This window comes from Pinus tabuliformis, chromosome 7 (genome assembly GCF_031772625.1).
Source record: "Pinus tabuliformis cultivar Carrire ecotype Pingquan chromosome 7, CPIR1, whole genome shotgun sequence".
NCBI classification, from domain to species: Eukaryota; Viridiplantae; Streptophyta; class Pinopsida; order Pinales; family Pinaceae; genus Pinus; species Pinus tabuliformis.
The window spans coordinates 1,757,842,597-1,757,867,121 of record NC_142293.1 but is presented as its reverse complement, the minus strand read 5'-3'; the positions used below and the strand labels follow the sequence as shown (position 1 = coordinate 1,757,867,121).

The following is a 24,525-nucleotide window of genomic DNA, read 5'->3' as shown; positions in this document are numbered from 1 at the left end:
AGGGAGGGAGGGCGGGCCGGCTAGGTTGAGAAAAAAGAATTAGTGTATCTAAAACTTTGGCTATACTAAATTTTAAATAAAGGAAAAACACATTGTAACCAAAATAAAATAAAATTATATATCATTATAATGAGTAGATTAAATTTATTCATAATTAAGTGTGAATTTGATAATTTATTTAGATTGCAGATTTGCTAGTATGGCAGAATCTTATAATCAAAGAAAATTTGATGAACTTATGTCAGATTGCAGATTTCAAAAGGATCTCAGAATTAGATAGAGAGCAGTGGGCTTCATTATTTGAATTATTTAGATTCACAAATTCAGAAAATATATCAAAATTAAATAAACACCAATAAAATTACTTGTTTGATGTTACTGTGCATCGAAAATATTTTCAAAATTTACAATCCAATAAAAACCATACAGATCTAACCCTCTAACCCTTTTAATACCCAAAAAGTCTTGATGCCTCAACCAAAGTGCAAATTCAGCGCTTGTGTATATAACCCTTTTGATACTCAAAAGTCTAGCAGCCTCAACCAAAGTGCAAACTCAGCGCTTGTGTATCTAACGCTTTTGATACCCAAAAGCCTAGATGCCTCAACCAAAGTGCAAATTCAGCGCCTTTGGTAAGTCACAAGGTTGAATGAGATGAGAGCTGTTGAACTGGTTTTTCAACTAAAACATGGTAACACAAATTCTGTTACCCTTTTTGTTTTGCATTTTCTTTAGCGTTACAAGCATGCACACCATTCTTAGGAGCACAGATTAACAGACAAACATGGAGGGATGGGATTCTTAAAGCAAATAATCACAGAAGAACATGCAGGGACGGGATTTCTTATTTCGCACCTTTGTGTAGAAAGCAAGGCAGCAGAAGAACTTGATGGCCTTGAACATAAGACGAAAGAGATACCAGGAGCTGTGTGACCACGAAAGCAGAATTTCTTCCCGCCTGTGCTGTAAAATCTGAGGAAATCTCTGGAAAAACGGGAAATGACTGCACAGAGACAATCTGCCACACAAGATAAATGTCCCAAACCATGTAGATAGAAGCCACAGAGACAACTTCATCAGACCCACAGCTGAATGCACTAAGCGTTCGGATATATATCCTGCAAGCTGTTTTAGAAAACAAATTAATTAATTAAAAAATTGAAACTCTGAATAATATAGAAACACCATAAACCAATCATTGAATTATTAAGTAGATAAATAAATATCTTACGTGTTCAGGAATTCCAGCGGAAGATGCTGAAGTTCTATAAAAAGATCGAAGTTCTTCATTTTCCTGTGCATTATTACTGTTTGAGAATCCATCCAAATCCAGCGAAGGCACAAGAGCGTCACAGAGAGCAGTCAAAGCTTCCATCTGGGATTCTGAAAACATGCTGTTCTTGTAATTAGGTCTGCCACCTCTGAGGAGATCATGGACACCGGTGTCTGACTGACTCAAGTCCCCCGTTACATCTTCCGAATTTCCCTCTTCAGTTTTCCCGTTCAAATCCATTAGAATCCACAGTAACTGATAATCATTAACAGGTCGCTTAGAGTTGCAAGAAGCTGTTGGTATGGATCGAACCGAGCTTACAGCAAACACAGAATTTATGCATGAACTTTAATTTATTTCCTTGAAAGTTTCAATGACCTAATTCGTGAACAACTCAACCAGAGCCTTACAACAGGTAGCTCGTCTGTTACATCAACTTCTCACTTTCTCTACGGTTTTCCATGACATCCATCACGTTCAGTTGAATTATTATGATCTTTCATAAATCAGCCATGTTTTCCTTTCCTCCCTGTCCACAAAAAATTCTGTATTCTGGATTCGGGTGATTTTGTGGTTAAGTTAAATTTATTTATATATTTAAATATTCAACAAAGCAATTTAAATTTATATCTAAAAATATAATTTAAATTTTTTATTTATTTTTTAATTAGAACAAAAAATTAAAAGAAATTGGTTATCTATTATTATTACATCACATATAATTATTTCATAAATACTACCAAAAAAGCAATTACAACATAATTATTTCATAAATTTTACTAAATAGTCAATCGCTACATGTCATGCCTATTGCACTAGATATAACTATTTCATAAATGCTACCCAGCAGCTAATTACAACATAACTATTTTATAAATGCTACCAAAATACCAATTATAACATGTCTCTTTAGAGTAAAACCTACTCAAGTAGAAAAATTAAATCATTTAATATGGGGTGGACTTTAATCTACTTGTATACCCATGCAACTACATGTTAGACCACTACTCTTACTTTTCACCATTAAATATAACCCTTTTAAAATATTACAATCACAAATATAATGAAATTTTATAAATAATTTTGAAAATTAACTAAACCATTTAATATAGAGTAGACTTTGATTTTTTGATATGCACATGCAACTACATGTTAAATCACTACTCTTACTTTTCACCATTAAATCTAACTCCTTAAAAATATTACAATCACAAATATAATCAAAATTTATAAATAATTTTAAAAATCAAATTAAACTAAACCCTTTGATATGACATACACCCCTTTGCTCACCGTTTTAATTGATTTATTCATGTACTTCGAATCCAATTGTTCACCTGTTTTGTACACAATGGCTTTTTCGTCACATTAGGATTTCTTTAAAGCTGTGCCTTTGAGAAGTGGAAAAAGCTATGCCCAAGGAGGGCTTGTTTTAGGTGTGTTTTTTAACAAAGCACTATAGCTAGTATTCCTTATGGCTTAATTTAATTATTGAATTTTGAAAGGCATGAACCAACTCCCACATTTGAATAAGGGCTACAGAGTAGCTACTTTCACTCAGTTTAAATATAATTAAATTAGAGTATAACCAATAAAAAAAATAATTAATATTAATAAAAATTATAATTAAAATAGAAAGAATTCATAAATGCATTATCTTTGGCTAGGCAAAGATAATAAGAACTCTATTTGTAGATGGTTTTTTTTATAAACTTTATTATCATATTTTTTCATTTTAATCTATTATTTGTATAGATTTGTATGGAAAAATTATTTTTTCGACAAAAGGTACAACTACCTTCTAGAAACTCTCTCATGGGAAAAATGGATATGTGGTGTTAGATTAAAATATAGTTAAATTAACTTAGTTTAAATATAGTTAAATTAAAATATACGTTAAGAGAGTGGTGGAAAATTGAGTCTACCTAGCCAAATGTGAGACAAATATCACCTAGTTCGTGACTAAGGGAGCTTGAGTACTCCAACAAATACATGGTTTTGAATTAACCTTTCCAACTTGAAGTGAATGTGTATATATGGTTTTATTATATTAAATAGTTAGACAAATATTGTTTAGATAGTGGTTAAATCAAGTTTAAATGTTAAATATTGAATGTGTTGGATTTAAAAACTATTATATAATGCTATTCCACATTACACATTGATCAAGACTAGGTGATGATGTACTTACTAGATTATAATTCAAATGAATGGAAGAAGGCTCTCCTTTCAAATTCTAGTTTATGGTTATGATATATTTAATTTTGTTGTATATCTATTCTATAAAATTACTATTCTTTGATTGGATAAGTTATTTCACCTATTGGTTATAATGACATTATTAGAGATAATGGTTATCAAGTAACTCTTTATGTGGTGATTTTGGTATGATGATCAATTGTCTATAATATTGATTGTTTACTAAGGATGTGTTTTAGGATGGAATTTGATCATATTAGCTATATCAATTAAATCCATAGACAACCATTGATTGTTGGGTATGATGCGGGTGAAACATCTCCCATCAAGGGGATTGAAAATGCTAGCACCTAGATAACAATGAACCTCTTATTGGACATCGATTTGTATCTAGGCCTGAAATTGATAAAAAGAAATGGTTTCATCATTGGATATTATCATGAAGTTTGTATAGTTTTGGAAGTATTATTTTCATGTTCACCTAGTGCTTGTGGAGCATCATCAGTTTATAAAAATAAACCTATTTTTGAGTCAATATGCCAAGGTTGTCAATGTGCATTATTTCATGACTACCATGACAACTATGATGTCATCTCAGCATAATCACTAGTGGTGTTTTTTGACTACATGATTAGAGTAAGGAGCATCCTAGACTAGCCTAGAAAGTGAGGAGAGGGATCTAGTCAAATGTTTAGAACCTAATTGTATTGTATATATTCAATCTTGAAGTTGTAAGAGTTGTTGATTTTCATGTTAAAATCATAATAGAAGGATACATCACTGAATTTGCAACTAAATTTAGCCATTATTTTTTACAAGTAGAGGAGAATTTCAATAAGGGAGCTTTTGGAAGGATGATAAAAAAAATTGTAACCTACGCGAAGATGGTTTTGGTGAAACGAGACTATATTATTTTTAATGCACCAATTAGGGTAGCATAAGAACTTGTGCTTGGTATTAGTCTAGGCTGAATCCAAAAGAATGAATAGTTAAATTTAAATGGTACTATGGAGGAGGCATAAGATCAAGGGAGAGAAGAGAATTATAAGAAGTGAGGTGTAATGTTTGAAAAGTGGTGGAAGGAAAAGGTAGATGAGACTCTTTTAGAAAGATGAAGTGGCGAATGGAGTTAATGGAGAGAGGGGAAGGACTAAAGCATGAATGGACAAGTTGAATATATGGAAAAGACGATAGAAATCTAACCAATGGTTGAGAGAATTTTTCTTGGAAGTTGAAAGAAGGTTGTGGAGGAAGTGTTAGAGGAACCACAATAGGAGCATGAATGTGATATAGATCACTTATATTATATATATTTCATCAATATGATACCTCTAAAACTTTTCTTGATTAGTCAATAGAAGAAGCGAGGGCATGGTTAAGTATATATTTTAATTTTCTTTGTTTTTTTCTCTTATTTGGTAAAAAGGAACAAAAATGAGAAAGATAAGAAAAATAACATAATAAATGTCATCTAGTAAAAACTGACACCCTTTTCTATTGAACTATATCACAAGAACATGCTACAATAATTTCTACTACTTTGCTTTATTGTAAGCAATAGAAAGTTCTTGAAAGCACATGCATATATTATTCCATAACCCAATTATAAGTTTCTAGGAAAGATGGATAATTTTTTTAAAGATACACTAATTTTTTTTTTCTAAGTTAAGATAATCTATTGATATAAACAAAAATGTACATAGAGGACTAAGCCTCAACAGAGTTTAACATAGTGTTTCAAAATATATCTGGACTGCCCCAACATTGGGGAAACGAGTCCATAGAAACAAAAAACAAAAAACCAGCAAGGGTATCAGTTCTTGAAACTGGAAACAACCAAGGAACCAGTGAGCTTTCTCATGACAAAGATCCAGACAAAAGACCAGATTCGAACTGAAACTAACAAAAACAAAAACCAGACAGAAGACACCTGGCATCCATGTCATACTAATTGAAATCATCCGGGATGGGCTCCTCAACAATTGGGCACGCCCAATCATTTGCCTTGTCCATCGACCCGCTGTCGTGTGGCTCACCTCCACTGCCATGTGGATCCTCCTAAGAAAGGTCGTTGCCATGCCCGCTAGTTGCCACCTGCGAGGCTAACCTGTCATAGCCGATACCACCTGGGGAGCACCTCACAGCAGAGCTACCACCCTCGGCATGCTGATTTCTATCAATACTCTTACCATGCAGAGCAAAATTACCTTCGTCCAAGACATTCTTCCCTGTGTCTTTGCCATTGCCGCATCTAGGGGCTTCCTCTTGCTGCAGGTCAGAATTGTCCACCTGAGAAGCTGGCTGCTCATTGTCTTCGATGAAGAGTATGGAGATAGTTGCAGTAATTACGGGCTGGTTCAAAGTGCTACAGAATCTAAATTGGGTTGAGTGGGGAGCAGGATGAAGGGGCAAGGGGAAACTAGCAGTGTGGATTGCAAAATCACCATGATTTGCTCCTGAAGACCGAGCATGAATCTATACACTTCGAGTACTAGGATATCTGCCTGAACCATACCTCTGGGGATGATGCAGTTCACGGGAGGGAGAGGAGGCGGAGGGCTCAGGGTGCGGATCAGCCTGAGGGTGAGAACTGCCTCCCCAGGTGTTAGGCCCCTATACTACTAGTGTAACCCCTTATTGTTATTAGTATAACCCACTTATTATATTGATGTACCCATGTAGTGCCCATATTGTTACTATTGCGCCCCATAGAAGCCCACTATTGTTATTATTGTGCCCTTACATTATTATTGTTATGTCGGCTCTGATTATGTTATAACCCCTTAGACTCCTATATATAGAAATGAGGTCTTTTCATTTGTAACATCCAAGAATTGTTCATTTATGTAATGTAAAGGAGGTTGCCCCCTCGAAGAGGCTAAATTCTAAGGCGTTGATCTATCTTTTCTATCTTTTCTTGAGCCGGTTTCATAACATTTGGTATCAGAGCTTTGGATTCTAGGGTTTCGCTGCTCCAAACAGGTCATCATGGAATTTTCGCTATAAATTTTTTCTGTGACGTTTCAGAAGTCAAAAACAAAACCCATTTGAGAAGAAATCGCGCTGAATCTTGGGTCCAAAGTTCAGAGCTTTTCGCGCGATATTTGCGGAGATATGATCTGAGAAAGTTGGTCTTTTTGCAGACTCCTGAATTACATTCAAAATAGGTGACCTGGGGAAAATCATCATAACTTTGTCTCTGGGAATCATATTGAAATTTCATAAGACGGTATAGAAAGAGGACGGACTATAATTTCTTGTATATCTTTTTCAGAACCAAAGATAGAAAATTGTACACGTGGAACTTCATACAAGTTCGCTCTTATGGAAAGGTCTATAATTAGGTCGGCTTGGGAGATTGTGCATAACTCTTTCTTGGAGAATCCAATTTGGATCAGACTAGTGGCATTGGAAAGAGGGCACAGAGGGCTACTACAGGGCACAATTTCAGAACTTAAAGATCCGAAAGTACAGAGTTAGAGTTGTTTCAAGGTAGAGCTCCTAAAATCAAGAAAAAGCAAGATGGGGAAGTTTGATGGCAAGGATCCGGTAAATTGGATACTTCAGATGGAGCAATATTTTGATATACATGGTGTACAACTGTTACAAAAGGTATGTATTGCATCTTCATGTTTAGAACCAGATCAATTTTTATGGTACAAAGGGCTTTGTTCTCGTAAGCAACTTGTTACGTGGTCAATTTTCACGGAGGAAATGATAGCACATTATGAGGATACAAAGAGCAACACCTTCTTTAGAGCAACACCACAACAATTGGAAAGAGTAAAAGGGCTTTGTGACATAGTGGAAAGCAAAATTATGGAAACCAGGAAGTGTACCCCTCACAACTATAAAGATGGAAGTGTTGTTTCTCCTAGCCTTCCACAACCTACAAGGGTTACACCACTACAATTGGAAGAAAAAAGAGAAAAAGCGCTTTGTTACAATTGTGATAGCAAATGCACTAAAGGTCATAAGTGTGCTGAGAAGAAATTATTTCACATAGAATATGAATAGGAGGAAGAAAAGGATCAAGAAACAACAAAAGTAGAAGATATACGCCAGGACCCCACCCCAGAGAAAGAAGAAATGAATCAGACCATATCTTGTAAAGCATTGGCAAGAATTACCACTCCTCAAACTCTCAAGATAGAAGGACATATCAAGAAGAAAAAGGTGCAAGAAGTGAAAGATCACATCGAGAAAGAAGAAATGAATCCAACCATATCTTGTAATTCAATGGACGAAATTACCACTCCTCAAACTATCAAGATAGAAGGACACATCAAGAAGAAAAATGTTCAAGAAGTGAAAGATCACATCGGGCATCAAGAAATGAATTCGACCATATCTTGTAAAGGACTGGAAGAAATTACCACTCCTCAAAAGATAGAAGGACATATCAAGAAGAAAAAGGTTCAAGCAGAGAAAGATCACATCGAGCATCAATAGCAAGTTCTCCAACTTTTAAAGGATAACGCCACTTCGGTGCAAAATCAAACGAAACAATAGGTAGATCAACATCGTAGTGAAAATTTTTTTGATGTAGGTGATTGGGTATTTTTACTACTACATCTCAAGCAAGTTATTAATGAGAAGGAAAAGTTGGCAATACTACATGCACTTAAAAAATGGCGACCTTACCGAATGGGAAGACTCTTCAAGGATGAGGATGTGGAAGCATTGTTTTGTGCTATTTATATTATCCAACCAAATTGGATAAACGAAGCAAGGGATGAATGGAAGAAGGACGAAGAAGTATGGCCACTTATTCAAAAGTTGCAAAAGATCCCAATTCAAGCAAATATTGCCAAAAATTGAAGAGGAAGGAAAAATCACATTGGAACCTGGAGCAGTCACAGAAACAAGAACCCGACAGCTATGAAATCAATCAATTTCATAGTATCTCATCAAGTGGAAGAACTTACCCGCTGAATATTCCACATGGGAGGACAAGAATTTTATACAGAAGCATCAAGAACTACTCAAGCGTTGAGGACAATGCTTTTTGAAGGAGAGGGGCATGTTAGGCCCCTATACTACTAGTGTAACCCCTTATTGTTATTAGTATAATCCACTTATTATATTGATGTACCCATGTAGTGCCCATATTGTTACTATTGTGCCCCATAGGAGCCCACTATTGTTATTATTGTGCCCTTACATTATTATTGTTATGTCGACTCTGATTATGTTATAACCCCTTAGACTCCTATATATATAAAGGAGGTCTTTTCATTTGTAACATCCAAGAATTGTTCATTTATGTAATGTAAAGGAGGTTTCCCCCTCGAAGAGGCTGAATTCTAAGGCGTTGATATATCTTTTCTATCTTTTCTTGAGCTGGTTTCATAACACCAGGTTCCGCCTCTTTGACTTCGCATGCGATGCCTCACCATGCTCGAAATGCTGGCTGAATGGTTAGAGGGAGGAATGACAGAAGGAGCGATGACAGAGGGAGCACTAACAGAGGGATTGTGAGGGGGAGCAGGGTCCGTCTGATCAATGGTTAGATAGTAGAGACTGGAATGTGAATGGTGATACCCATTTGAAAAATCAGCACAATCGACTAACTAGCAGCGACGCCTAGTTACAATGCGGGAGCTGGGATCGAATGCTTGGAGTGGGAAGTTGCAGTGGAGTAGGGGAGAGGGTGAGACGATGAAACGAGGTAAATCCATGTCCAAACAGTTAATGACTTTTCCCTGATTCGTGCCTGTAATAATTGTCACTTGTGGTGTGTCAAGAGGGCGTCTCAGGGTGGTATGGGGAGAGGCACCATCAGCCAAGTGGCCTATCCTCTCGCCGCCGGTATTCATTGCTGCCATTAAATCACTGTGTATCACCCGCATCCGGGTAAGATACACTATTATTTTATTAGGTAAAGACAAACTTATTATATTTATGACAATGATATTTATCGCCACCTATTTTCATTTCACATCCACTAGTATAAACTTAATGCCAACATTACGTCCCAACATATGGTATTTTATTTCCAAAACTATTTGAATAATAAAAATTAAACACTAAATTGTATAACGACAATTACTTATAAAAAATAAACTTAAATAATAATAAATAATTTAGTATTATAAATGATCTATTCATTCATGAATTTACCATACCTATTTATGATTTTAACCAATCTAAACAAATAATTATTAAAATGTAGTTAAGATACTTATTTCTTGTTTTCTTAAAAAGTTAATTATTTAAAAGTAAAATAAATATTTAAATTCAAAGTTAATTAAATAAATATTTACTATTCAATTTTTACTTTGAAGTATTCATTTGATTTTTACAAAATGTCCTCCATTACGATTAGTGAGAGTGAATGAGAAATCAACTCAAAAAAATGACAAATTAAGCAATCTAATCGCATGAATTATTGAGTTGAAAAGTTTCTAATTTAATATTGATGAAAAATTAAGCAATCTAATCGCATGCATTATTGAGTTGAAAAGTTTCTAATTTAATATTGATGAAAAAATTGTATATATATATATATATATATATATATATATATTCTTATTTTTTGAAACAAAATAAAAACTAGTTCCCTTTATACCAAAATTTTATAAGATGGCATTTATAGGGCTTGTTTCCCAATTAATGGTCATGGTTAGTATAGAATTACATGCCCATGGTGATGGAAGGAAATAAAGTTTATATAAAATTTGTCTCACATTCTTCCCATCTAAAACCCATGTATATTTATGTACGATATTCGCTTTCACAACTTTATTAAAGCCATCATTTTAACAAAAGACAACTTTATTAAACCCATCATTTTAACCCAAAGTTATAAATAATTATTACAATGACGTTTTCTTCCTTAAGTTTTCACGGTGTTTTAAAATTTATACAAAGTGAAATTGCTAAACATAATTTATACAAATGTTTGGGCATATTTAGTCTTCCATGAATATTGCATGTAAATATAATCTTTTCTCCCAATATGATCCTGTGTACAAAGATGTTTAGGTATTATTATAATTGTGAGAAAAAATGGGACTTTGAAAAATCGAGCCCTTTTAAGCAGCGTCATCAGATGGTTTACATAGCTCGGGTGCGACATTTGTCGTCTCTTTGATGTCTTTAATGGCATGCGATTGGCTAATATGAATGTTTTATACTTCAATCACAAATCTATGGATCTCGTGGAGTCAGATCTACCATATGTTGTCAAGCTCACTTTGTGTTGTACAATTATCATATATAGTTAAATGTAAGATATTGCAATTATTTAAAACATTAAAAATGTGAGATGGTTTGGTTTATATTTTAAAAATGCTAATGTGATTTGACTTATATCTTAATATTAGAATCTTAAAAATAATAATAATAATAGAAACTACGTACACTACAAAAATTCCTTTCATGTATGTGTTTGGTCGTGTCCTTGTTAACGAGTATAGGCTGCGGAATCATAAATTATAACATTTTACTTTCACAAACAATCAACTTCAAGCTCAAGATTATCACTATCAAAAATTTTAATTATAAGGAATAAAGTTGGAATTTATGTACGATTTTACAACCATCTTTATGTATGACACCTTTTTTTTATAAATTATTCACAAAATCTTTTGCACGTTCCTATTTGTTGCACATATACCTATGAAAATTTTCTGCATCAAATGCCTACTAATTTTTCCATATAAATTATTTTAGAAATCCTTGTGTAAATTGTTATGAAGCTGTAGGGCAAAAACATATCTATAACATAGATTTAACACAAATCTACGTACACTAAGATTTAACACAAATCTATGTACAGTAGTTTGAAAATATCATTGGAATTATGATACACGTGTTGTCCTTGATGGCAACTCACTCACAGGTCACTTCAGATTTGATAAAGGGCAACCCACCTTGTAACAGGTCAATTCAAAGGTAACAAGGCATTGGTAGATAAGAACAGAAAGTTGGAAGAAAGGTCTAACTATCAAAACCAAGAAGTTGAAGGAAAAGGATGTTGTAAGGTATTTTAAGTTGTATACGTAGCTTCACCTTGTCAAAGAAATGTATACATGTAGTTTCACAGAACAAAAAAAGCGTATACGTATGCACGCACTTTCACGAGAGGAAAATCGTGTATGGGTTGGAAAATCAAGGAAATACAAGATTAAAGAATATCAAGGGTCAATACCATGGTATTAGCCCACAATATTGAGTAGAGTAACGACTATTTGATCTTGCCCAATAATACCACAAGTTCTAAGTGTTTTTTTGGTCCAAGGTATTGAGAAAGGCCAAAAACTATATAAGAAGGAGAAGATCAAAGGGCCAAGTGTGCAAGTGAAAGGGTTTCTCAGGAATACTCCTATCTGAAGTATATTTTATGTTGCAGGGGATATGATTAAGATATAATCTGAAATATTTTGTGCACCTTGAATTCATTGTTGGATCAGGATCATGAGACTTGAAATGACTTATCATTGAATGATCTGATATTGGTTGGGCTAGATCTAATTGCTTACACATGTTTTATTCTTTAAATATCATGATCTGGGTATGTGTGAAGTCTCGAATAGCAACGAAGTTGTAAGTTTGTATTTACAGATCTATACACTGGTTCACCTCAGCGAAGGCGTGTATACATGCTGGTTCGAATCTTCGAGGTAGCGTATGCATAAGAAAAGTTTGTTATTTAGAAATGACTGATCTATCTGATCAGTGTTGCTAGTGTACTATTGTCTGGCAATGATGTCTTCTTAGATATAAAATTAGAATTGAATGCATAAGGAGATTGAGTCTCATTGATTGATTGATTAAGTGAGAAGGGTGATCTTTGCTGCTCACTCTCTAGATATTTGTAATTTGACAATAGATGTTTAGAATATTACTAGTTGGTATAGATTTGATTTCAAAGTTTTTATGATTCAGTAGTTTTTGAGGTATAAGCAGGTTTGGTTAAAGGAAGTAGCATATAGACGCAGGTTGGGTTCACTAAAGTAGCATATGCATTTTGATTTTTAATGTTGCAGCTGGTTTTGAATGATGATGCATTTCTCTAGGTTTGGCACAGTGTTTTGGTGACAATGATTTGACTATTTAGATTGATTGATTATTGGTTGATGCAGTTATTATTATAGAGTTTGAGCTTCAAAGTTTTTGATCGGTCTAGTCTGAAAATTTGATGAAACGAGGCCTTCATATTGTGTTGCTATGAACCAGGAGCATCCAGTCTAAAAATTTATGAAACATGGTCCCTAGAGGAAGAGAGAAGGTCATAGCCTTCTCTAGGCCAATGCCTACATACTAGTAAACATATTGGCTAGTACAAGAGCTAGGGCGTTGTAGCTCCCTTCCAGTAGAAGCTGGAGAACGAGAGAAAGTTGTAGCCTTCTACAGGTGGGTGCCTATGTACTAGTATGAGTATGCACTAGTACAAGATTGTAAACAAATTTTCTTTATATTAAAAAAAAGATAGAGACGATAGCAGCAGGTGGTTTTTCCCCCGCATTGGGTTTCCAGCTTAAATCTTGGTTTTCATGTGGGTTGCTTATGTGTGATGGTTTATTATGTTATTACTGCACATAGTTACTGTATAATAAAGTACTGATGCAATGATTAAAGATCAACACATGATGAATTAACTAAATCATAAGTTCTCTGGGTATACGCTGGTTTCCTTAATCACAGTTGCATGCACATGCAAGTTCACTTCACTAAAGTAGCATATATAAATATGATTGTGAAATGAAAAGTTATTGAATTGTAAATACTGATTCACCCCCCCTCTTAGTATTATTTCCAACAATTGGTATCAGAGCAGTCCTTCAGAAGAAGCTTGATCACTTGAAGGGAGATCTCTCAAGATGAACAATCACGAAGGCATGGGATCTATCAAATCACTAGTCTTCAACAAAAACAACTTAGTATATTGGAAGATAAGAAATAGAGTTGATCTTTGGTCGCTTGGAGGTGATGTTTTGGAAATTGTGGAAGGAGGATAATAATTTCCATCAACAATACCTACAGTTACAACATGTAAGAATTTATACGAAATCAATGCCAAAGCAGTCCATACTTTATTGGGAAGTCTCTCAGAATCAAAATTTGTCAAAGTCATGTAGCTCAAGACATCCAAAGAGATATGGGACAAAATCATTCAGAGCTATGAAGGAGACTCTTAGGTAAAACATGCTAAGCTCCAAACTCTCAAAATATAGTATGAAACTTTCAAAATGCATAGTGATGAAAGTATTGCTAGTTACTTCTTACGAGTAGATGAGATTGTAAATTGTATGAAGAATTTGGGTGAATAAATAAAGGAGGCTACTTTAGTAGAAAAAGTCTTGAGATATTTTTCTTGTAAATTTGAGTTAAAAGTATCTGGCATAGAAGAAAAGCAGGGTATTCAATCCATTACTATTGTTCAACTTCATGGAATTTTAACTGCCTTTGAAATGAGGAAAGGAGGTCCACGAGATATTAGGGAATCTACTTTCAAAGCTTCAACAAAGGGAAAGGAAAAGGAAGATCTCAATGAATCAAGATATATTTCAGAAGAAGAATATGAGGTAAACTTTGTCAAGAACCTTCAATGGGGTTCCGGAAGATTCATAGGTAAGCTACCATTCAAATGCTTTGCTTGTGGTAGAGTTGGCCATTATGATGCAAAATGTCCTCATAAATATAATCATGAAAAAGGAAAGGAGTTTGCAAAAGGCAATAGGAAAGAAGTTGTTAATAAAAGAAGTTACTATACTCATGAAGATAGTGATGGATTAACTAATAGTGATGAAGATGAAATTGAACAAGAATATAAACTACTCATGGCTTATGATAATGATGATTTTTTGGATTCCTTAGAAGAGGAAGACTTTCTTGAAGAAATCACTAAACTCAAAATCTATTGGAAGAAAAGAATATGATCATAGACACTTTGACACATCAACTCACTCAAAGAGAAAAGCACAATGAAAAACTAGAATGTGAAGTTGTGGGTCTAAGAAAAGAACTTGAGAAGACAAAAGCTCTTAATATTAGATTTGCTAAAGGATTAGAAACTTTAAATGAAATAATCAAGGTTTAACATTCTCCTCTTATAAAGATCGGTCTTGAATATACTGGAGAATCACCCCAATCACAAAATCCATCCGCCACCACCAAAATCTATATTGGTGTAGCAAAGACGAGTGAATAGTATGTCAATCGTCAAAAAAAGCCTAAAAGTAATCATTAGGTAAATCATGCTCAATTTACTCCAAGGATGAACATCAATAGAAGCATCAACCAAAAGGTAAACAATACCAAAAGATTCTATGATCACATAAACATCTTTAATGTAAAATGATTTTCATGCCATAACTTTGGGCATAACGCTACTCAATGTGTTGCTTACAAAAGTAGCATGACTAGAGAAACACGAAATCAAATGAGTGTGATAGGAATCAAGAAAAGTTCTTATAATAAATTTTCTCCTCTTGAAGATGAAAATGATTGTTCGTTTTGCAATAACTTTTGTCATGAAGAATCTGAATGCAGGAGAAAATTTTGGTCAACAATTCAAAAGGAGCAAACATCATCAAATTCCAAGGTATGGAGAAAGAAGGAATTTCAATTAGAAATATGTGGCATAGCTCTGTTTGTAGAAGGACAAGAAAATCAATGGTACATTGATAACGGATGCTCTAAACACATGACATGTGATAAAGATAAACTTCATTCATATAATGCTTTAGAAAAGGAAAAGAATGTCTCCTTTGGAAATGACACACCAACTGTCATTAAAGGTAAAGGTTATGTTTATTTGAAAGAAAAGGTTAAAGCTGGAAATGTCATGTATGTTGATGGTTTAAAACATAACTTGTTGAGTTTCAGTCAAATGTGTGATCAAGGAAATGAAGTTGTGTTTCAATCAAACGGGTGTGTGGTTCATGACATTGATATAGGAAAGACTGTAATGAAATGTACAAGAACTCCAAGAAACCTATATATACTAAAAGGAGGACAAAAACAATGTTATCTAAGAAAAACAGATGAAAAATGGTTATGGCACAGAAGATTGGGGCATCCAAAATTTTCTCAAATAAGAAAAGCATGCAGGCTCAAGGTGGTTCGTGATCTTCTAGATATCAGCATCCCAGAAAATACCATTTTCAAACCATGTCAAGTCGGTAAGCAAACCAGAGTTCATTTCAATGAGAAAGAAGGATCAACAAGTAAGCCTCTTGAAGTCATCCATACTGATTTATGTGGTCCAACAAGGAAAAAGCCACCTCGTGGAGAAGAATACTTCATTTTATTCATTGATGATTTTTCTAGAATGTGTTGGATTGGTTTACTAAAGCATAAAGATGAAGCATTTGAAAATTTTAAAGCCTTCAAAGCTTTAGTCGAAAGTGAATTAGATTGAAAAATCAAGTGTCTCATATCTGATCGAGGGGGAGAATTCATATCAGATGAATTTTTTTATTTTTGTAAACAACATGAAATAAACGCACAGTTCTCTGTTACCAGAACTCCTCAACAAAATGGCGTAGTGGAAAGAATGAACATAACAATTCAACAAATGGCTCAAGCTATGCTTGATGAATCTGGAACTTCTACCACCTTCTTGGGTGAAGCTGCACTTACTGCCATGACCATTCTCAACAAAGCTAATGCTCGAGTAGATAGTGGTCAAATCCATATGAAATTTTGTATGGTAATCCTCCTACTGTAAAACACTTTAGAGTTTTTGGAAGCAAATGTTTCATTAAAAATACTGATAAAAACTCGAAATCTGGAACAGATGAAATCAACAAAGGAATATGACAATGAGGAAGATGGTGAATTCTTTATTTTATTAAATCAAAATGATATAGAGGAAGAAACAAATGAAGCATCAGAAGAATATATAACTGTCAGGGAAAAGAATCCATCCAGGTATGTTCAAAAGAATCGTCTAGAATCTCAAATTATAGGAGAAAAATGGTGTGGAGTACAAACAATAAGAACTCTTATAGGAACTTCTAGTTATATAGCATTACTATCCTCCATAGAACCCCAAAATGTTAATGAAGCTAGCAAATATGAATGTTGGATTAAGGCCATGGATGAAGAACTCGACCAAATTGAAAAGAATCATACTTGGGAATTAGTTCCTAGACCTCATGATAAAAATGTTATAGGAACAAAATGGATATTTAAGAATAAGTTGAATGAAAATGGAGAGGTTATCAAAAACAAAGAAAGACTTTTTTGTAAAGGGTATGCTCAACAAGAAGGTATATAATTTGAAGAAACTTTTTCACTTGTCTCTAGAATTGAAGCCATAAAAATGTTTCTTGCTCTTTCAAGTTTTCAAAAATTCAAAGTATATCAAATGAATATAAGATCAACCTTTCTTAATGGAGATTTACAAGAAGAATTTTATATTAAACAACCAGAAGGATTCATTGTAGGAAATGATGCAAATATTGTATGAAAGGTCAAAAAGGCTCTATATGGTCTGAAACAAGCTCCAAGGTCCTGCTATTACCATCTTGCCAAATATCTACAATAGTAAGTTTCACAAAAGGATCCATAGACAACAACTTATACACAAATATTGAGAATGATAAACTGCTAATTATTGTTGTTTATGTTGATGATATCATCTTTGGTAGCAATTAAGAATCTATGAGTCATATCTTTGCTTTGGTTATGCAGCAAGAATTTGAAATGTCCTTACCTAGTGAACTTACTTATTTTCTTGGTCTACAAGTATAGTAGACAAAAGATGGTATTTTTCTTTCACAAACTAAATATCTCAAGCAGATTCTGAAGAAGTACAGAATGGAAGATTCTAAACCAGTATGTACTTCAATGATAATAGGATGCAGTCTCAGTTCTAACGATGAATTACCTACAGTGATCAACTAGCATATAGATCTATTATTGGAAGTATTCTTTATCTAACAGGTACCAGACATGATATCATGCATGCAATAGGAATTGTTGGAAGGTTCCGAGCAAATCCAAAGGAATCACATGTTCAGGCTATAAAAATAATATTTAAATATCTCCAAGAAACTCAAGACTTTGGTCTATGGTATCCTAAAGATAAAAATCTTACTCTTCATGCATATACAGATGTAGATTGGGCAAGAAATGTTGATGATCAAAAAAGCACTAGTGGAGGTGCATTCTATATGGGATCATGGTTAGAATCTTGGTTCAGTAAGAAACAAAGTTCGATTTCCTTATCTATAGCTGAAGAAGAATATGTGGTTGTTGCTTCTTGTCGCACACAACTACTCTAGATGATGCAAACATTGCAAGACATTCAAATAACATGTTCTCCACCCATATCCATTCTATGTGATAATAAAAGTGTCATTAGTATTTCAAAAAATCTAGTCATGCACTCCAAGACCAAGCACAAACCCATTAAGTACCATTTTCTACGAGAACAAGCTCTTGAATGAAAGGTTAAATTGGAGTATGTTCCCTCCAAAGAAAAAGCTGCTAATATATTTACCAACACGCTTCATAGAGAAACATTTGAATATCTCAGACAAAATCTAGGATTAGTTTATGCATCATCCTATTGTTAAATCCAGTGTTCAGAGGAAGATTCCTATATGCCGGTTTCATGAAGGATAGTCCCATATATATGCGAATTTGTGTGGTTGTAGGAGCGTATATGTTTTTTTGGTAGAAAAAAGTGGGTCAGACTCTCACATGGGTGCTTAGTCTGATATTCATATCGACTATCTGTTGATATGCTTTTTTCATTTATTTTTATCTGACTGATGAATATGCCTCGATGAAGGATTTGTTGCCAATGCACAGGTAGCACAGGTTCAAGGGGAACATTAACCTTCACAAACATTTTGCATTGTTAGAATTATGGTTTCTGATTTCAGCTATGGTTTCAGATATTCATTGTTGCATAGGTCATGTAAATATCTAGGGTGTAATATGTCTTCTTCTCTCATAGTCTATTTTTGAATGAGTCCTATTGACATATGATGTAAATTGTATTACCACTATGCATGGGAAGGATGATGTAATAATTGCTATATTTCAGTCATGTATAAATAATTGGTATATCCAAACTTGGTTGGGTGGATGAGTCAAATTTGGTGTATCCCCACTTGGTTGGGTGATTGGTGTATGTATGAGTCATTGGTGATAGGAAGGTCATACTCACATGGTTGAGTTATAGAGTCATGTTATTCTTTTGAAAAAATATCTCTGTAGACTCTGCATGTACTCAGGGGGAGCATGGACAACATAGTGTATCTCAAAGGGGGAAAACATCTTGGTCCGCCCTTTGCCCTTGATGTCAAAGGGGGAGAGTATCTTGGTGTTTCTTGATATCTCTAGTGTTGCTTGATATCTCTAAAAGGTTCAAAAACTTGAATTAATCGACATCAATATGGTTTCCATCAATTCCAAAGGGGGAGATTTTTGGCATTATGATACAAGTGTTGTCCCCGATGGAAACTCACTCACATGTCAATTCAGATTTGATAAAGAGAAACTGACATTGTAATAGGTAAATTCAGAGGTAATAGGGAATTGGTAAAGAAGAACAGGAAGTTGGAACAAAGGTCTACTAATCAGAATCAAGAAGTTGAAGGAAAAGGATGTTGTAAGGTATTTTAAGTTGTATATGCAAGTTCAACTTGTCAAAGCAGCATATACACGCGGTTTCACAAAACAAAAAGAGTGTATACGTATGCACACACTTTCACAAGAGGAAAAGTGTGTATGGGTTGGAAATTAAGGAAATACAAGATTAAAGAATACCAAGGGTCATTACCATGGTATTAGCCCACAATATTGAGTAGAGTAATGAACATTTTATCTTGTCCAAGAATACCACATGTTCTATGTGTTGTTTTGGTCTGAGGTATTGAGAAAGGCCAAAAACTATATAAGAAGGAGAAGATAAAAGGGCCAAGTGTGCAAGTGAAAGGGTTTCTAAGCAATAATTCTATTTTAGGTACACTTTATGTTGCAGGGGCTATGATTATGATATGATATAAAATATTTTTTGCACCTTGAATTTAATGTTGGATAAGGATCATGAGACCTGAAATGACTTATCGTTGAATGATTTGATATTGGTTGGGCTAGTTGTGATTGCTTACACATTTTTTATTCTTTAAATGTCATGATCTGCGTATGTCTGAAGTCTAGAATAGCAATGAAGTTGTAAGTTTGTAGTTACAGATCTATACACCGGTTCACCTTGGTGAAGGCATGTATACACACTAGTTCTAAGCTTCCAGTTAGCATATGCAAAAGAAAATCCTGTTATTCATAAATGACTAATCGATCTGATCAGTGTTGCTAGTTTACTACTGTCTTTCAATGATGTCTTCTTAGATCTAAAAGTAGAATTGAATACATAAGGATATTGAGTCTGATTGATTGATTGATTAGGTGAGAAGGGTGATCTTTGTTGTTGACTATCTAGATTTCTGTAATTTCACGCTAGAGGTTCATAATATTACTAGTTGGTACAAATTTGATTCACAAGTTTTTATGATTCAGTAGTTTTGGAGGTATACATAGGTTTGGTTAAAGGAATTAGCATATACACGTAGGTTGGTTTCATTAAAGTAGCGTATGCATTCAGATTTTTAAGGTTGCAGCTAATTCTAAATGATGATGCAATTTTCTGGTGACAGTGATCTGACTGTTTAGATTGACTGATTATTGGTTGATGCAATTATTATTATAGAGTTTGAGCTTCAGTGTTTATGATGGGTCCAGTGTGAAAATTTGATGAAACGAGGCCTTCATACTGTGTTGTTGTCTATCGGGAGCATCCAGTCTGCAAATTTATGAAACGTGGTTGCTCGAGGAAGAGAGAAGGTCATAGCCCTCTGTAGGTTGATGCCTATGTAATAGTAAACATATCAGCTAGTACAAGAGCTAGGGTGTTGTAGCTCCCTTCCAGTAGAAGCTGGAGAATGAGAGAAGGTTGTAGCCTTTTGTAGGTGGGTGCTTGCATATTGGTATGAGTCTACACCAGTACAAGATTTTAAACATATTTTCTTTATATTAAAAAGAAGACAAAGACAATAGCGGCAGGTGGTTTTTCTCCCACATGGGGTTTCCACCTTAAATCTTGGTGTTCATGTGTGTTTCTTATGTGTGATAGTTTATTATGTTATACTGCACATAGTTGTTATATAATAAAGTATTGATGCACTGATTAAAGATCAACACATGATGAATTAACTAAATCATAAGTCCTCTGGTTACACATTGGTTTCCTTAATCATAGTTGCGTGCACACAAGTTCACTTCAATGAAGTAGAGTATATAAATTTGATTGTGAAATGAAAAGTTATTGAATTGTAAATACTGATTCACTCCCCCTCTCCATATTATTTCCAACAAATACATGTCATGTCAATTATTGTTGTCGGTCAATAAATGGAAGGTTCTTGAACCTTTCATTGCAAGAGTGTAGTAGTTACAATAGAACCGAGAAAGAAGGCTTCCACTATCACGTGGGCATACTAAACACAAATGCTAGTAAGCACGCAACATGTAAATATGCAAGGCATTCCGTGAATCTGACGTGTTTTGTAACCTTTCATAAGAGCAGGACAACGATATGTATTTACACAACTCACTTCGAGTTGAATCCTTGGCAGACATACTAAGTGACGATGAAATCATCATGACCCAGTAAGAGTTGAATCCCTGGCGAACGTACAAATTGATGGCGAAATCATCATGATATAATAAGACTCCAGTGTAGTCAATCAATCACAAATAAAAAACTAAAATTAAAATAATTTAAGAGAATTTTTTTATAAAGTTAACATTACAATTTGTTATTTGATTTTTGTTCAACACAAACTTAATTTAATAGTCAATTCATTTTCGAATGTGTTATACCCTTTGTGCTAGGGATAATAATAAAGTAATGGCCATGGATATCTCCACAATGGTTCATTTAAAGCAACAACATATTAGGTTTACCTTTTCCACTAATACGACCTATTTTTCATTACTTTTAATTTAATAATTTATTATGACATATTATATATATATATATATATATATATATATATATATATATATATATATATATATATATAGATATAGATATATATGAAAATTCAATATATAATGTATGTTAGTTTTTAAGTCAAGGAATCAAATTTTTTAAGCTGTAAATAATTTTAAAACATAAAAATTTGATGAAAAGGTTGCACATCAAAAGTTTTGATATTTTTTTACACTTGATAAATCTAAGTTTAAAATGGATCTAGGTTCATTTTAATTGTAAATGGTTACACAAAAATTTGTAAATGAATAATATTATGTATATGTCTAAGATAATGATTTGAAATTTACTCATTCGAGTTAATTGATTGAAAGTATAAATAGATTATTGAGAATGATCAATGCTAATCTATTTTTATTAAAGTGTCACAATTTATAAATGATAAACATTATGGATCATGCTTGGAGTAGCAAATGGGAAACCATAGCCATTATTACGCCCTAGTTCGGGATGTAGAATCCGGTGGCAATGGTGTTTATGCCAAATTTTGTGTTGTGTTTGCACCTGGTTGGGAGCCACTGCCACCATTATCGTGCCGGTGTGTATCCTACTTGGATCAATGTTTTGGTTTTTGGTGGTTTTTTGTTACATCACAGATGATGTCACCTCTTTTATACCTGGCATTTCAGATGGCATGTATATTGTTGGTGTTGTTTGTTGTTGTAGTCCCCTCATTGTGAGTAGCTCATGTACAAATTTTGTATGTTATCAACTGGTGCTTTTTCTTTGTTTGCCATGAAGTTGTTTGAGATATTTAGATGTTCCCACATCACTTTATATGCATGTTTTGTGCTTGTTTTTTCATTTCTCGTGGTTTGGCCTGCAGACTTGCTTGCCAGTGTCCCATGTGTGGATTCTAGAGTTGTCCTATTGTCAGTATTCAGGTTTTTCTATGCCCTATATGACGATTTTCATTTATTATAATTGTACAAGGAAACATCAAATCTCTAGTTTTTTTTTTAGGGTTTGAATTCTTTTTTTTGCTACAGATACCTTTATGTATCTATTTTTCTCTCATAGAGGGTTCAACTTAAATGGTTTTTCTTCTAATATATGCCTGTTGTGCAGGTGATTAATATTTTTCCCTCTAAGCTCGATCTTTTTGGATGATACATGCTATGTTTTCTTATCCTCTAGGGGTAAAAATGTAAAGTTTTTAATGGGGGTTTTTTAGGAATACGCTTTTGTAGTGTATATGCGAAATGTACCTTCATCATTTTATTATGAATGAAATTACAAGTTTTTTCTTTGTAAAAAATTTCCAAGATCAATTTGTTCACTTGAAATTTACTCACTTTCCTCAATATGTTGAGAAATAGGTTGAAATTATAGAGAGTAATATCAAGAAGGATCAATGCCAATCTATCTTCTTTATTTTTTCATATTGTAACACAACTTGTAGATAATAAATATTATGCATATGTATATATTTGAGATGAATATGATCAATTTAAATTTAGAACATAGATAGTATAATTCATAAGTATACTTCAAACAATACATGACAAATAAGTTGAAAAGAAATAAAGTAACAGAATGATAAAATATGTAGAGTAAAACCAATGCATATAAGCTAAAACCAATTTATTGATTTCAATGTAAGTACCAATTTCGAGTTACATCAATTTTAGTATACATGTTAGTTTACATATACATAATTATTAATTTCAATTAGCATGTCAATTTCAATTTTAATTTCTGTTCAATGTCAACTTTTTTCATGGAAAATTGAAATACAACCATGTTTTATTCCATATCACTAAAAATATTAATGTGGTAAACACTTTTATTAGAAGTGTTATATATATATATATATATATATATATATATATATATATATATATATATATATATATATATATATATATATAATATTATAATATTATTATTTTATATAAATTGGGGAAAATTTGATTATTTAAATATTTTTAAATTTTTACATTTTAATTAAAATAATTTTAATTTATATTAATATCCCAATTATTTATTACTCATCCGATTACTTTTAACCTTATAAAAATATAATAAAATCACATTGTTAAAATATCTAGACACTTAGGCGTTAGTTAAGTTCAACTTGGTCTAATAAATTTATTAGATTAATGTTTGCTTCTTTAATAACTTGGAAATAATGCTTACATTAGTATATAGGTAGATTTGGTTGGTTGGTTGGTTGGTTGGTTTGTTGAAATATTGTCTCAACAAGTAATCTCCTTGTTTAGAATCTGTTGGATCTCATAAGAACTATATATGTGGGATGTAATTTAGTTTTGAATGTAAAATACAAATATTATTGTGTGTGAAATTTGTCTCCTATGTCTACTCCTCAATTTTTTGTGTTGGTATCATAGCACATATGGACCTGACTTCCTCTAGGGAGGGCTCAAGAATATGGAAATTTCAGGATTGAATTCTTATTCTATACATAGATTAGTATAGGTGTGTGAGATTAGTATGTATGTGTTGTGTTTTTTGTGTGTTTTGAATATCGCCGATCTGTTTGTAGAGATCATTCAGTTTCATAGGTTTGGTACATGGTTTCTACATAGGCGAGGCAATGTTATACCCGCATAGTCTAGTGTATGTTCCTTGCTTGTCCACGTTGTCACTTGAGTGATCTGAATCCTTGTCTTAGTTTGAATTTTTAGCATTTTGATCAGAATATGATTGAGGCGAGTGTGGCATCTAGGAAGGTGCAACATGCGTAATATTTTGCAAAGGAAATATTGGCGTCACCTAGTTATGGCCATCACCATACCTTTCTTCCAATGATTGATGATGATCAATGCTATATATTTTATACTCTCATTCCTTTTAAGACAATCAATTTTGGCTCCAATGCTTCTTTATTATCTGTTGTGATTACTAGGGCTGTGAATTAGTCTATCCCCTTGTATATATACAAAATGGCACCTCCAAAGTTGAGAGGAAGACTCAACATGTGCTTCCAATTGTTCATCACTATTGGGATTTTAGCAACCAACTACATCAACTATGGCACACATAAAATTGTGAACTAGGGATGGTTCATATC

General features: G+C 33.5%; 1 protein-coding gene across 1 annotated transcript in view; it reads right to left on the bottom strand.

Moving 5' to 3' along the window:
- Positions 1 to 1,785, bottom strand: part of LOC149255386 (long-chain-alcohol oxidase FAO4A-like) — a 207,003-nt gene extending 205,218 nt beyond the window's left edge. The window contains exons 1-2 of the mRNA XM_089460471.1: positions 1,232 to 1,785; positions 856 to 1,125 (exon numbers count right to left, since the gene is read on the bottom strand). Of these exons, the coding sequence (XP_089316597.1) occupies positions 856 to 1,125; positions 1,232 to 1,513 (552 nt within the window). The 5' untranslated portion in view covers positions 1,514 to 1,785. The remainder of the gene's footprint in view (positions 1 to 855; positions 1,126 to 1,231) is intronic.
- Positions 1,786 to 24,525: the final 22,740 nt, after the last annotated feature.